This window comes from Rhynchophorus ferrugineus, unplaced genomic scaffold, assembly GCF_030347505.1.
Source record: "Rhynchophorus ferrugineus isolate W39M unplaced genomic scaffold, kcgeb_rfMv2 rfM11, whole genome shotgun sequence".
NCBI lineage: Eukaryota > Metazoa > Arthropoda > Insecta > Coleoptera > Curculionidae > Rhynchophorus > Rhynchophorus ferrugineus.
Window position 1 is genome coordinate 26,143,743 of NW_027472590.1, and position 16,651 is coordinate 26,160,393.

At 31.2% G+C, this 16,651-nt stretch overlaps 2 protein-coding genes across 6 annotated transcripts in view; both read left to right on the forward strand.

The window, feature by feature from the left end:
• LOC143204896 (uncharacterized) overlaps window positions 1-11,824 on the forward strand; it is a 96,479-nt gene extending 84,655 nt beyond the window's left edge. For 4 of the 5 annotated variants that reach the window (XM_076417833.1, XM_076417830.1, XM_076417832.1 and 1 more), the window contains exon 2: window positions 9,573-11,824. In XM_076417833.1, the coding sequence (XP_076273948.1) occupies window positions 9,588-10,430 (843 nt within the window). In that variant the 5' untranslated portion in view covers window positions 9,573-9,587 and the 3' untranslated portion in view covers window positions 10,431-11,824. Of the gene's footprint in view, window positions 1-6,264; window positions 6,533-9,572 lie in introns of those variants that run through there. The other variant, XM_076417829.1, reaches the window with a different exon arrangement.
• Window positions 11,825-12,482: 658 nt separating this feature from the next.
• Window positions 12,483-16,121, forward strand: Grp170 (hypoxia up-regulated Grp170 co-chaperone protein). Its single transcript, XM_076417899.1, has 5 exons — window positions 12,483-12,673; window positions 12,774-13,398; window positions 13,461-13,979; window positions 14,035-14,241; window positions 14,296-16,121. Exons 2-5 carry the CDS (start codon window positions 12,789-12,791, stop codon window positions 15,723-15,725), a joined length of 2,766 nt encoding a protein of 921 aa, XP_076274014.1. The 5' UTR covers window positions 12,483-12,673; window positions 12,774-12,788; the 3' UTR covers window positions 15,726-16,121.
• The last annotated feature ends 530 nt before the right edge of the window (window positions 16,122-16,651 follow it).

Genomic DNA, 16,651 nt, shown 5'->3' on the forward strand with positions numbered 1-16,651 from the left:
TTGATCGCAGCAGTAGGGTGCTATAAATTACACTTGGGGTTTTACAATTTCATATCGGAGATTTCCTGTCATAATTTTATCTATTATCAAGCTTTACTTGTGTACTTTACTTACAATGTGTCAGTCCTAAAAATTGGATATAATTATGAATCAACAAAATCCTTTTTTCGAAATATTTTACTTATTTGGCATACTAGCATTGATAAAAATATGTTAATGTTGCAATTTATATACATTTCCCAACAAAATGACGTTTTACAGTAAAAACCGCTTGAATATAATAAACAGCTCTTATAAAACTAAAGTATTTGACGCTATATTAAGCGAATTATGTGAAATACAAACAGTTTTAACAATAAAAAAGTTGCGTTAATACAACTAAATATTAAGTAATCCCAACGTATCAACAAATATCTGTTAAAATGTCTAGAAAATAGTTAAAATAAATAAAAATTCTATAAATTGACAGATCATTTTTTTATTTCTTTTTTTTAATATATAATTTATAGGCATTAAGCCTACCGACTGGCGAGTGACCAACTTTAGAAATCATCCCAGAAGACATCCGGTCTTACCCAGGATACTGGCGTGACTGGGATTATTTTCCTTGTCAGATTTTACACTCTTGCCTACAACATTCACAAATTTTAAACAATCACAAACATAAACTTACGACCATATCCCAGCGGGATTCGAACCCGCGGCTATCGCAACAATAATATCGCCTTTACCACTGCGCCACCAAGGCGATGACATATCATTAAACAATATAAAATTCTACATGAACTAATGTCAGTAAAACTGTCCAAATCATCAAAGATTTAAAAATCCACAGAAAATATAATAGCAGAAATATATAAAAATATACAAAAATATTAGAAAATATATTAACAACATAAAGATCCCTAAAACAGTTTAAATAATGAAGACATATTATAATGTAATAGAAAGATAATTTTAAAAAAACACAAAAGATATAATAAACGAGTTAAAATCAATTTTAAAACTCATATATTCTTATAGCACCTCAAACCAGTTTAAATAAAAAAATAATAATGTCAAGTAACGGAATACTAAATAGTCCAAATCTTAATAGGAGGACACAAAAGTTCACAAAAAAAAGAGAAAAAAATAATCGAAAAGTAAACAGTGAGAAATCCCAAAAATAAATCTTAAGAAACATGGCGAAAGTCAATAGAAAATTTAAAATCTGCAAAAATATTAACAATAATTAAAAATTGGATTAAACAGTTTCAATAATGAAAAAAAAAATTATAAAACAATAGACTAGCAAACAATTTAAAAGTTTCAATAATCCACCAATGAAACTAATAAATAATCAACCAATAAACATCAACAAAATATTACACAATCTAAAATTCAAAAATTCAATACGGCCCAAGACAATAGAGAATAAAAGATAACTTGTTGACAATTAATGAAAAATAGAAGAAACATAATTATAAAATATTTTAGAAGTAATATTAATCACTTTTGTATGAATTAACAATTGATATAACATAATATTTATTATATTTATAAGTATTTTGTAAGAGACTACTAACACAATAGTCTAGCAATCAATTTAAAAGTTTCAATAATTCACCAATGAAACTAATAAATAAGCAACCAATATTAAACATCAACAAAATATTACACAATCTAAAATTCAAAAATTCAATACCGCCCAAGACAATAGAGAATAAAAGATAACTTGATGACAATTAATGAAAAATAGAAGAAACATAATTATAAAATATTTTAGAAGTAATATTAATCACTTTTGTATGAATTAACAATTGATATAACATAATATTTATTATATTTATAAGTATTTCGTAAGAGACAGCTAATTTCGAACAATTCAAAATATGTAAATAAACTGAACGCCATTTTCAGTGTTCTGTTTTCATTGAAATGTATGTTGATAATGTTCATTCTAGTTAATAGATTCTGTAGGGACTAGTTTCACATTATTCTTCAAAACATTCCTTAAAACACCGAAGGCAAAGAACTGAATTCACGAATAAAATATGAGTCGAATACAAAAAATGGTTTTGAAGCGAAAGATGGAATTCGAGAATTACATGAAAGGTGGGAGAAAGTGTTAACCGTACGACATTTTGATTAATTAACATTTTGTTCTGATATAAATAAATTTTTAATTAATTACAGCCTAGTTTGGTCATTTAGTTGACCATAGTTTTTACTACTAACACAATAGTCTAGCAAACAATTTAAAAGTTTCAATAATTCACCAATGAAACTAATAAATAATCAACCAATATTAAACATCAACAAAATATTACACAATCTAAAATTCAAAAATTCAATACCGCCCAAGACAATAGAGAATAAAAGATAACTTGATGACAATTAATGAAAAATAGAAGAAACATAATTATAAAATATTTTAGAAGTAATATTAATCACTTTTGTATGAATTAACAATTTATATAACATAATATTTATTATATTTATAAGTATTTCGTAAGAGACAGCTAATTTCGAACAATTCAAAATATGTAAATAAACTGAACGCCATTTTCAGTGTTCTGTTTTCGTTGAAATGTATGTTGATAATGTTCACTCTAGTTAATAGATTCTGTGGGGAGTAGTTTCACATTATTCTTCAAAACATTCCTTAAAACACCGAAGGCAAAGAACTGAATTCACGAATAAAATATGAGTCGAATACAAAAAATGGTTTTGGATCGAAAGATGGAATTCGAGAATTACATGAAAGGTGGGAGAAAGTGTTAACTGTACGACATTTTGATTAATTAACATTTTGTTCTGATATAAATATATTTTTAATTAATTACAGCCTAGTTTGGTCATTTAGTTGACCACAGTATTAAATTAAATGTAAGTAAATCATATTTGACACAGTACAACAATATGAATCGCCTATAAGCCATGTAACAAAAAAACGATATTTTTAAAAGGCCGAACGATGAATTGACCTTAAGAATAAATTTAATATAAAACGTTGTATTGTCGCTGCGAGCTAGCTTAGGCTAGCTGTGTCTGTCCAGTACTGTTAGAAGACAACCTTGAAAATTAAATGGTCGAGTTAGAATACCGACCAAGAAATATTCTGGTTCTGTTTGGTATAATTAAAATGGTTATCTAAGGTCAAACGTTTGTTGGGTATACGTTTATATTGTCTTAAAATGCCGATTTTCAATACACCGAAAACGCTCGACCGTGAATATGACCATCTAGATATTTTTTCTGTTGAATATATTCAAGATATTTGATATTTCGCAGAAAATGATTGCTAGATTCATAAACATAATCTGTCTCTGCTCTACGTTATTATTAACCGACTTAAAAAATATATTTTTAACAAAATAATTGAACTGACTGCAAAAAATAAATAAGGAATTCACTAAAAAGTAAAAAATAATGAAACTTAGATATTTAACACAAAAAAACGTTTTAAAATAACTACGTTACGTAATAACTAACGTATTTTATATTCTACTATATTCACACAATTTGGCTTAATACCTACCTAAACCTATTTATCTATTTACAATATTATTCTAACTATTATCAACTGATCACTTTGACGTCGATTCCGAGTAACAAATTAGATTTGTAATTTAATATTTTGTATATATCACAAAATTATATTATTATTTTTTGTATTGTTTGGGCTCGGCTCCGACTTCAAACTGATCGGTTGGTAGTAAAATAATATTCTAAATAGATAAATAGGTTTAGGTAGGTCTTAAGCTAAATTGTGTGTATACATTACAGAATATAAAATACGTGCAGTAGATAGATTAAATAAGGTTTTTGTTTATTTCATTGTTGAAAAATATTTTATTTCCATATAATTTAAAACCAAAATACTGATAAATATTTTTGGAAAAAAAAAACCTACAAGCTCGAAACTGGTTATCAAGACTCTCTCACGATTTTTAATCTTAATTGGAATACTGATAAATAAAATATTATTGTGACGTTATCGTTTGTTTAAAAAACGAATGATAATAAAGCATTTTGTTTTATGCGTGTCATAGTTATTATTAAAATTATTATTTCAACAGGATTAATTTAATTTATAACGAATTGAAGCGAGCCTCGGTTAAATTACTGCTTAGAATATATCTCAATGCGTCTTAATACTCTTTAAAGCTTCTAGATAATCGATATGCATTGATTTGCATTGATATACCATCAGGTTTCTTTTGTTTTGAAGCATACTAAGTGTATTTAAGTATTGAATTATTTTCTTGTTACATATTTTACATGACAATATTATTGCCATAGGATTTGTCAACAGAAACATCTACTTTAAACTTTTTATGGCAAAATTTTACGTAGTAAAAGTTAACTTAACTTAAAATATCATCAATATAACGATTTCAGTAAAATTCGCTTAAGAACGAAATAAGAAATATTATTATGTAATAAATAAATCAATAAATAATTGAAGCCTAGAAAAGAAATAGAAAATCAAAGGTATGAAAAAAAATTAAAAAATCTCAATAAAACTAGCCAAATTAATAGAAAATTAAGAATCTACAAAACAAATAATAAATGATTTAAAAATATAAAGAAACGTGTCTAGAAAACAGTTTAAATAATGAAAAAAAGGCGATAAAATAACAGAATATTAAATAATTAAAATTAATCTTATTAAAACGTGCTCAAGTAGATAAAGAATAAAATTTCTACAAAAAAAAGATAAGTAATTAAAAATATATACCCGCATATCTAAAGAACGCTTTAAACCATAAAGAAATATTATTATGTAATAAATAAATCAATAAATAATTGAAGCCTAGAAAAGAAATAGAAAATCAAAGGTATGAAAAAAAAATTAAAAAATCTCAATAGAACTAGCCAAATTAATAGAAAATTAAGAATCTACAAAACAAATAATAAATGATTTAAAAATATAAAGACACGTTTCTAGAAAACAGTTTAAATAATGAAAAAAGGTGATAAAATAACAGAATATTAAATAATTAAAATTAATCTTATTAAAACGTGCTCAAGTAGATAAAGAATAAAATTTCTACAAAAAAAAAGATAAGTAATTAAAAATATATACCCACATATCTAAAGAACGCTTTAAACAATAAAGAAATATTATTATGTAATGAATAAATCAAAAAATAATTGAAGCCTAGAAAAGAAATAGAAAATTAAAGATATGAAAAAAAATTAAAAAATCTCAATAAAACTAACCAAATTAATAGAAAATTAAGAATCTACAAAACAAATAATAAATGATTTAAAAATATAAAGAAACGTATCTAGAAAACAGTCTAAATCATGAAAAAAAGGTGATAAAATAACAGAATATTTAAATATATATCATTTAAATATAATAATTGTATTAAATATTCATGAATATACAGAATATTTAAATATAATATAATAGAATATTAAACAATTAAAATTAATCTAAACTAAAAACTGTTAAAATTGATAAAGAATTAAAAATCTGCAAAAAAAGATAAATAATTAAAAGTAGATACTCACATATCTGAAAAACAGTTTAAACCATAAAGAAATATTATTAAATAATAGAATGTTAAGCAATTCAAAACTCTCAAAAGAAATCTCAGTAAAACTACCCAAATCACTAGAGAATAAACGAATTAGAAATATAAACGCACATATCTGAAAAAATAATAGTAGGAATAAATAAAGTAATACAGGAGAAAAAAGTAAAGTAATGAGTAAAAATAATATAGAAAAATAGTTTAATTAATGATAAAATAATATAAAATAACAAAATATTTAACAATTTAAAAGTTTCGAATCAATAGAGAATTTAAAACCTACAAAAGAAATAGAAAATATAAACAAACATATCTAAAAAAAGATTAAAATAATAAAAATATACTATTAAATAAGAAAATAACAATCAATTCTCAATAACAAGTCTCAATAGAACTGATAAAGTCAACACAGAATTAAAAGTCTACAAAATGATTAAATAAAAGTCCAGAAAATAGTTTATTAAATATTTAAAACGCACATTTAAATAACGATCTAAAAAAATGAAACAACATAACGATCCTAATCTTAACGAAACTATCCTCGTCGAAAAAGCGAATTAAAAATCCACAAAACAAATTAGTCAAACCCAAACGAGGAGGACCCATCGTCGTCACATTATAATAATACAAAAGAAATTGAAAAACCCCCACGGATCAGTCCAGTACTTGTAGTCGTCGTGAGCTATCGCGCCTAATCGCAGATAAGCGCAGTTAACCGAAAGCCGAACAATATTTTTAGTATTTGTTTTACTTTCGCCGAGTGAGGACGCGCTACGTTCGGCTCGCTTCTCCGAACTTCAGGGGTCCGTTTGTGATAGTGCACGAGTCCCTTATACCTTCACGGGCTCCCACCACTCTGTGCGATTAGTTTTCGGTCCCTTGCACGTGTGTGTGTGTCTGTGCCGCCCGGAATTATTCAGTTATTGTTGTAAAGTGCGTCTGGTTACACAATGATCCCATAAGTTTATTGTTTTTTTTCCTTACGGATTTCGTTCAAGATACAGGCAAGTAGCGTAAGCACACGCGATCATTTTCGGAAAACCAAGCCGTCTCAAGACCTCCGTTCCCCGTTAACAGATAACAATACCCAAAGATAAACTGTTATCCGCCAGTTGTAACCAGAAATTTAAAAACCAATCACTTTCCATGTTGATTTCTTATCAGTTAACGATGTTATTACAAGTGTACAAGATAATGAACACTCTCGTGACGTCTCTTAATAAATCACGAACCAAATAAAGGAGTTATGGAAATGAGTGACCGAAAAAAAAACGGTCTTGATAAGCAGATAGCGCAATTAATAAGAAAACGTAAACTTTATTATACCATCCGGAAGACTTCCGGTTACTTGTGTCGAAGGATTCGAGGTTTCGACAATACCGTGCTACCTTTCACCGTTAAAAACTGGACAAAAACTTAATAACCAATTAACAGACAATTTTTTGGGGTTTATATGATTTATATTTTTTTTTTAAACTCATCGGTCGATTTTTTTTTAACATTCTCCACCGATCAACAACTTTCCTGATGTTAATATTAGTCATTGTTCCGATTATGTCGACTTTCACTAGTTGTGGCATATATATAGATACACACGAGCGGAGAAATTCTTTTAGCCTTTTCATAAAGTCGTTATTAATAAAATAGAACCGAACAGTTCATTTAAAATATACTTGCACAATATTGACGATTATTATTATTAAAAAAATCGAATTGACGTATTTTTCTACTAATTTAAATAAAGAAAACCCGGAGATGATTCACGTTATTAATGAAAAGAATATAAAGCCGAGAAAATTGTCCGAAGGCAGATGGGAATTCCGAAGCGAGCTGGCTTGCAGCCGGTAGCAATTAAGGCGTAATGAAATTGTTACCGCTTTACTTTTGGTTCCTGGCCCGAGATGCACCGATCGAGCTGTCACTAGATCGGCGGCACGCGTAACGGATCTTTTCCTGGATCTTAGATAACCGTCGTTTAGCGCCCGATTATCTGATACCGATCGTGCACTTGCACCGGCTTGTTGTTACGTTCCGTATTTTTAATCACTAACGCTCCGTTAATAAGTGTCGAAAAATAACTAGGAAAGATTGAACCGAAATTGAATAAAGTAACACATGTGGCAGTCGAGGCGAGAGATACCCAACACCGTTTAATAACATCTGGCCCTTGTTAAACAAACATGCAATTTAGATCTTCGATATATATCCACGTAATTATACATATTTATTTAAATACGTGCAGTTAACTTGAAAAAAATTATGTTTTATATCAAGGCAGTCTAGCATAATGGAGTATTTTAATTTAAAAGTAATTTTAATGTAATAAACTGAGAGTATTATTAATATTAAAACCTGCGCTGATGTACTGTATATTATGCAACCAAACATACGGTAATAATTATGTTAAACCACTTCTGTACACAATAAAAATCCTACCGACCATTAGTGGTTTAATTTTGGATACAGAGATATGGATGAACGTTGGGATCAAATTATTTTAGTGCGCGTTTTAGCATTCAGAAAAAAACCGTTTAATATTGGCGGACAAGATCCAGAATTAGAACTTTTCGTTTTCGGTCTGTATCGTTGAATCGTTACACGTGAGTCTGTCATTTTCTTTTTGTTTCTTTACTGAACTATATTTTTTTAAATAGTTTCGACGATACTGTGTGAGATTTTAAGTACTTACGCTATTTTTTTATTTATAACTTTGTTACTAGTCGTTCCCGATTTACCTATAATTTTTCTTTGCAATCTTCTTGCTACTTAAATATAAGTGTTATATTTGGGTACACCCAACTTAGTGTCCAGTCTAATAATGTTTATATATTAACACTGAGAGTTGTATTACTTCGATATTAATATGAGAATGGATTATCACATGTCTCCTTACAATTCTCTTGGTTCCTGGTGTCTGAGGGTCTTGGTGTAAGTCATCAGTCATATAGTATCTAGATGCATTAACTAATACATTTTCCTTTATTTCAAGTTCGGTTCTTTGCTTTTCTTTTTAACATATTCCTTCGAGTGAAGTTTTACATCAAGAGTCATTCCGAAATACTTAGTGTTGTTGCTGTATGGAATGCTATTATTATTTATTGTTCTTTGTATTTATGCGGTCTGATTATAGGTAAACTGTACATACACATATTTATATTCTCTCTCAGTCACGTCAAGAACCGCAGTATCATCATCAAACATAACCATGGTGATATTTTCCATTGATATATTATACGTTTAAAGTAGTTAAAGAATTGGTCCCAACACACTTTCTTGTGGTCAGAGTTGAGCTGTATTTGGATTTGGTATTTGTAAAAAAAATGCTTATATGGTCAAAATACATTTGAACATTGTAAATAAATTTAGCGATCTTACTAATGGATACGTTCTGTTGAAAATAATGATCAATAACTTTCGTAAGCAAAGTGGCGACCGCTGTTGCTAACACTGCACCTGTACTGTACATCAAATTGTCAAGTTTATGTCAATTGTCATTTTAATTCTCTTCAACAATTATTTTCACGTAACTTCTGGTTTTGTTACTAGTTAGGTCAATAATTACTAATGGGAATCCGGCCTATTTTAATATCTATAGGAACTTCCAATCTAAGAATCTAATCTAATCTGCTGCAGGAGGCAATATTTCAGGAATTTTACTGTTATTAATATTAAAATATATTATTGTTAATAAAATATCGATATTTTTTATCCAATTTTTTTTAATCGATATATCGATACTTTTCTTAAACGATATTTTTCAATATTTTTTCAAAACATTTCGAAAAAACATTTAGAAACTGTCCAATTCATTGAAGAACAAAAAATCTGCAAAAAAAATAATAAATGAATTAAAAATATAAATATATATAAACACATATACTCAATTTCCCTATTTCAAATGCACGATTTAAACATTTTTTGTAATTCATATTTCAATTGTTTTAACCTCTTTTATCGCAAAGTTACGTATCAAGCCATCATAATTGTGTTTTCCGAAAGGGATCTTCGAAAGTTCACATACTAATAGTTTTTTTTGTCTTGCAGATTTAACATTAAGTTATGAGAACGCCACAGATCGTCGATCCGTTGGCAGACCCCATGGACGATTGCGACGACATCTTCGGACCCCCTCGCAGCTACCCGACGGGTTACTGCAGCCCCCGCAACCGGCCCTCTATGATCTCGGCCAAGTACAAGCAGAAGGAGGAGCGGCGCAAGGTGCTCAAGATCAGCCTGAACAAGCTGAAGAAGATCGACGACCCTGAGGCTAGCCTGTGCCGCTCTGTGCTGATCAACAACACGATGAAGCGGCTGCAGAAGGAGAACCGGGATGAGAAGCTGCAACGACAGCAGCTCAGTTACCCGAGCTACGACAGCGACAGCTTCGTGAAGGGCGATATCGGGAGGCAGGAGAAGATGTCCGCCGAGGAGGATCGCGTCAACGCCGAGGACGTGTCGGTATCGCCGCCCCAGATCGAGGACCTGATAATCGAGACGGATTTCCACGCGAAGCTCGAGGAGGAGATCAATAACGTCAGCAGGTTCGCGGTGGAATCGGTGACGGCCGGTTCCGGTGTGAAAAGGTCCTTCGACGACCTGGACGAATGTGATGTTCTGTCGCAGTTTTACCTACCGCCCACGCCGCGCATGTTGACCGGCCTGGACGAGGACGAGGACGTGGACGTGGTGAACGACGACCCGTTAGTGAAGCGTCTCAAACTGGAGGATGCCATCGCGCCCGACTCCACCTATTCGCTCAACAACAACCTGCCGTCCACGGCGCGGTTCACCGCCTCCGTCATGGACGCCGACACCAGCTCGTTCAGTTGCGGGCACGCCTCCCTCTTCAGCGAATTGCAGAGCACGGTGTACCACAGCTTGATCACGTCGCTGGAGACGTAACGGTGTCATAGTGGTGACCTTCAACTCCCAACGGGACACCACATCTTCATTGTGATAGACTGGCAGTGCCGCAGTTACTGCTCTTCGACTCTTTGACAAAAGAACCTCCTCCTATTTTCAACTTATTACCTCTTAAGTTAATTAGAAACAAAGAGAGAGAGAAAGAGAGAGCAATCCATCTGTGATATGTATTTAAACATGTTTCTGTTTAAATTCAAACGCCACTTACTGGGTAAACTCAACTAAATTGCATTTTATCAAAAAAATTTAAAAAATCAAACCTACAGGGCCTGGGGTCATGTATCATTCAGTGAACGGTGATCTTTATTAGCATATTGACCTTATCCTCGATTGAAAACATCATGTTATAGCACAAGGTTAGATATTGTAAACACTTTTCTTGTGCCATATATATTTGTCCATAACAAAGACACTGTTACGTTTTTAGTTCGTTCAGAACTATAAAATTATTGTTATTGTTGTTGTTATATTACAGCTGATTATATATAATTGTTACGTTACTAACCGTTTTCGAGTACACAAAGTGTTTTCAATGATACCAGGTCCCGTAAGGCTCCATCAAAACTGTTAGTCAATACCCTTCTCATGAGTCCTAGTTAATTCATCTTGAAACCACCACATCGGTACTGCGTTGTTTTATTATTATTATTATTATTACTATTATCATTCTTATTTTAATCGAAGAAATTGTTTTGTTGGTTATCAAAAACCCACCATTTGAAATCATTGTTTTCGAACATTGCGCCATTTCAATTCAACCCAACGCTATAACTGTATTTTTGAGTAATCTAATTTATTTAAAACGTTGTAGCTGTGTAAATATGTACAGACATTATACATACAAGTTTATTTTTAAGAATTCGATATGCAGTCCTAAACGAAAATTGGATTTCAGCTCATTTTTCTTTTAAAGACTGTGTTGAAACTATGACATAAGATTTTCAAGCTCGGACAAGGGCCGTTTTCCTTCAAACACGCAAATGCTCAAGGTACTGAGACGATCTAACCCTAAGGAAATGTTCTTGTCCGTCGATATTCCTGTAATTTTATTTTAATTTTAGGAAATTTTACCCTTATTATGAAATTATGTAAATTAATCGTTAGGTTTTTTTTTAAATAATCTTTATTGTTATTTATAAAAGCAAAAATGGCGTTATATCATTTTTTTTTCGTTTATTTCAAAGATACCTAATAATGTTGATCGATGTACCAAACTATGTTTAATGTTACCATCGTTCCAGATCATCTCATATTTATACAACTTACCATTATGATAAATTCTTATTGTATTCAAAATAGGAAATAAGTAATTCAATGTGTACATAAAGGTATTCTCTCACACTGGGAAAATACAATAAAGTACCTGGAAAATACCTGTTGTTTTATTAAACCCATTATCACAGTTTGATTTGATTAAAAACACAATTTCAAAAAGGTCATTACTTTAGTTAAGTTAGTTATTAAGCGAAATTTCCATATCTCGTTTCACAGCTACGCAAATATTAATCGCAAACACAAAATAAGTATTTTTATGCTCATACACTACCATACTTAAGAGAATGTATAAAATAGTAACAATATTTTACTATTTCGTATATGTTACTGTCATCTTTTATCAACTACCAGAATCAAGCACTTTAGAGTTAAAGATTTCTGGATAACCTTATAATTACAAGTTATATTTGTCTTTTCTAAAAAATAGATCACTAATTTATTTTAATTTTTATGTTCCTGACTAACGCTGCCATCTACTGCATTTTAACATAATTAACGAGTTCTAAACTTCTACAAATATTTGTGCCACCTATTGCATTTTATTGTAATGAAATATGCTATAATTTTAACCACTGCCATCTGTTTCATTTTAACAATGAACACATTTTACACTAAAATGATTTCTATAACTTTCGTGTGCCGTGCCATCTCTTGGAAATATTTGAAACATCCTATATTTCATGAATTAAATAGTTATCTACTTTGTGGCGCCATCTTTAAATCATTGGGAGCATGCCGTGGGCTCAACCAATGAAATAATGCCACACCTGACAGCCGGTGTTGGTGACAAGCAATACAAATCAGCTGTTGTGGTTAGAATGTGTTACTTTAGAATTTTCTGACGTGGTTAAAAGCTTTCATTTTTCATTTAACATCGCGAATCTTGAATTAAACCAGCAACGTTTGGTGGTAGTACGCGCTATTTTAACATTGTTAACACATAACGAGTAAGTTTTTTACAAAGAAACATAATTAACCTCAATGAATGTTTCTTTCCATATTTAAATAATTGCATTAGAAACAGAAACTGTACTTTTGAATTTTCAGATAACAGCAACCATCATGAAAATATCAATGATATTATTTAGTTTAATATTAGGATACATTAGCGTTACTAATGTCGTGAGCATAGCAGTTATGTCTGTGGATTTTGGTTCAGAATGGATGAAAGTTGGAATTGTGTCACCAGGAGTACCTATGGAAATTGCATTGAATAAAGAGTCAAAACGGAAAACACCAGCCATCGTGAGTTTTCGGGATAACGTGAGATTATTTGGGGAAGATGCTCAGACAATAGGGTTACGTTTTCCCAAGCAAGCATATGGTTATTTACTGGATTTACTAGGAAAAGATATTGACCATCCATTAGTTAAATTGTATCAGAAAAGATTTCCATATTATGACATCATAGCCGATGAGGATAGAGGAACAATATTATTTAAGCAAGACACAAATTTAACCTTTACTCCGGAAGAGTTAATTGCCCAATTTTTAACTAAAGCGAAGGAATTTGCTGAAAATGGTGCTCATCAACCTATTAAAGAATGTGTATTAACAGTACCCGGATTTTTTAATCAGGTTGAAAGAAAAGCTTTATTACAGTCAGCCCAATTAGCTGGACTAAAGGTTTTGCAATTAATTAATGATTATACAGCTGTAGCACTTAATTATGGTAAACTTGTTTTCAAACTGTAAATAAAAACACATCCTAAACTAATGAAAATGTTGTTTCAGGCATTTTCAGAGCTAAAACCTTTAATGAATCTTCTCAATATGTCATGTTTTATGATATGGGCGCATCCTCTACTAGTGCTACTTTGGTCAGCTACCAAACTGTTAAAACTAAAGAGAGAGGTTTTGTTGAAACACACCCGCAAGTATCAATTCTTGGAGTTGGCTATGACCGCACATTAGGTGGTTTAGAAATACAATTAAGACTAAGAGATTTTCTGGGAAAAAAATTCAATGACATGAAGAAAACCAAAAGTGATGTCTTTCAAAATCCAAGGGCCATGGCCAAGTTATTTAAAGAGGCTGGTCGTCTGAAGAATGTTTTATCAGCTAATGCAGAACATTATGCTCAGATTGAGGGCTTGATTGATGAACAGGACTTCAAATTGTTAGTTACCAGGGACGAATTGGAGAGTTTAATCCCTGACTTATTGGAGAGAGTAGCAAAACCAATCGAGCAGGCTTTGAAAACAGCTCATTTAACTATAGATGTGGTGAATCAGGTTGTTTTAGTGGGTGCAGGTATATTTCTATAGTATTTGTTAATTAGAAGCTTCATTTTAAAATCATGTTACAGGAACAAGAGTACCAAAAATTCAAGAAGTTCTTCAAAAAGCTGTAGGTAAGGAATTAGCAAAGAACCTGAATACTGATGAAGCTGCAACAATGGGAGCTGTGTATAAAGCAGCTGACCTTAGTACTGGCTTTAAAGTTACCAAATTTTTGACCAAAGATGCTGTACTGTTTCCAATCCAAATAGTATTCCAAAGACAAACTGGTGAAGGTAAAAACCATTTATAGATTTTTAATCAAAATACTAATTATTGGTTATCTTTAGGCACAAAAACTGTTAAGCGTACACTATTCAATCTCATGAATCCCTATCCCCAAAAGAAAATAATAACTTTCAACAAGCACACTGACGATTTCAGTTTTATTGCCAACTATGCTGATTTGGATTATTTGCCTCTAGAAGAAATCCAGTATATTAACGCTCACAACCTCAGTGAATATCATTTAACTGGAGTTGCTGAGGCAATCAAAAATAATTTAGGGGAAAATGCTGAAAGCAAAGGTATCAAAGCCCATTTTAGCTTGGATGAGTCCGGCATACTGAACATAGTTAATGTGGAGTTAGTGGTGGAAAAAACAGTTATTGCTACAGAAGAAGAAGGAACATTATCAAAAATCGGAAGCACGTTCAGTAAATTATTTGCTGGTAAAGACAAACCAATTGAGGAAGAGAAACAAGTAGATGAAAAACCAGTTCATGAAATTCACGATGACGAAAATGAAAAACCAGAAGCGTCCAAGGCTGAAGAAGAATCGATTCCCCAAGAAAAACCTGAGAATATGACCGATGCTAAAAATGGTACTGAGCAAGCTGTTAAAGAACCCAAGCCTAAAGTTGTGACTGTTAAAGAACCTATTAAATCAACTGAAACTGTGTTAACTCTTAACAGTTTGAGTAAAGAGCAATTTGAGGCGTCTCTGGAAAAGATCAAACACCTAGATCAAATTGAACATGACATCAACAGAAGAGCTACAGCTCTGAACAATTTAGAAAGTTTCGTTATAGATGTACAAAATAAATTATATGAAGATGAATATGTTGAAGCTGCAACTGATGATGAAACTGAAAAGATCAAACAAACTTGCAGTGAAATCTCAGACTGGTTGTACGAGGATGGCTCAGAAGCTGATGCCGATACCTACGAAAAGAAACTAGATGAGATCCAATCTTTGACAAAACCATTGTTTAAAAGAGTTTTTGAACACAAAGAAAGGCCAGAGGCGTTAAATGCCCTGCATAGCATGTTGAATCACTCCAGTGTGTTCCTTAAAAACGCCCAAAACCTCACTGAAACCACAAACCCAGAGAAAGATGTTTTTAAGGATTCCGAGGTTGAGGCGTTAGAAAAACTTTTAAAAGACACCACCGAATGGAGAGATAAGGCGGTCAAGGAACAGGAAGCATTAAAAAAATCGGACCCCCCAAAGCTCACCGTAAAACATATTATGGATAAGATGGCTGCTCTAGATAGAGAAGTTAAATATCTTGTCAATAAACTGAGGTATTACAAACCAAAAAAAGTTGAAAAACCAGTGGAAGAGAAAGTGACCCCAACCGATAACAGCACCACAGAAGAAAGTGCAAACGAAAATTTAGAAGAGACCATAGAAATACCAGAAGAGGACAACAAAAAGGAAACCTCTGAATCAAGCCAGGATAAAAAAGACCAAATAGATTCTCATGCGGAACTTTGAGCCAACACTTTTAGATTCATGAGCAATTAATTTGCATTATTTTTGTAGTGCGTTTATAACGTAATTTAATTTATTATCAAAATGTCCCAGTTATTATACCAGTGCATTTGTTTCGAACTGTGATTAAAGTGGATTGTGCAGGTAGTCTGGACAAAACTGTTCTCTAATTATATACCAAACCGTGAAGCATTTAATTTATTATCAATAAAGTAGGGAATTAAAAGAAACCAAACTGAATGTTTATCAATTTTGTAAAAATAATTTAAAACGTTTAGAATTAATTAATTACAATATTGTACTATAATCCGCATAATTATGTGTGAACATCGTTCTACTGAGTGGAAAACTGCTGAAATATCTTTATTTATTATCAATATAATAAAATCAAAAACTGTACACTGTTTTTTTTTCTTTACAAACCATACAAATTTTACTATGTGATGAGTACCAAATTCTTATTATTGAGAATAGAATAATAGATATTTTAAATAATGTATTTAATAATACTTCTTTCACAGTTTAGAAATATTCAGCTAGTTATCTTTACAAATAATAACAAAATAAGACTAATTTTACTTCATATATTCTTAATCTAGGAATTACCACAGTAAGTATTAAAAAAAGTCTATGCTACATCTTATTTTGTTCTTAGTTGAACACATAAAAATTATGATTAATTAGTAATTTTTAACATACCATTAGGAATAATATCTTCGTCTCCTTTAATTTAATTGCGACCATAATACACACACGTTTTTTCACACACATCAAAAACATATATCACAACAAATCTAGTTAGTTCTAATTTTTGTCAACTGAAGATGATGGCCCATTTTGAACTCTGAATTGTTTTCGGTAACATTTCCGTTTTATTTTCGATTATAAACACGCATTCTATGATTTACTTTTCAATAATTCACCCGAAG

Coding starts and splice junctions, on each gene's coding strand:
- Grp170 (XM_076417899.1), top strand. CDS start 12,789: ATGAAAATATCAATGATATTATTTAGTTTAATATTAGGATACATTAGC. Junction 13,399..13,460: donor AGCTGTAGCACTTAATTATG/GTAAACTTGTTT, acceptor ATGTTGTTTCAG/GCATTTTCAGAGCTAAAACC. Junction 13,980..14,034: donor GGTTGTTTTAGTGGGTGCAG/GTATATTTCTAT, acceptor ATCATGTTACAG/GAACAAGAGTACCAAAAATT.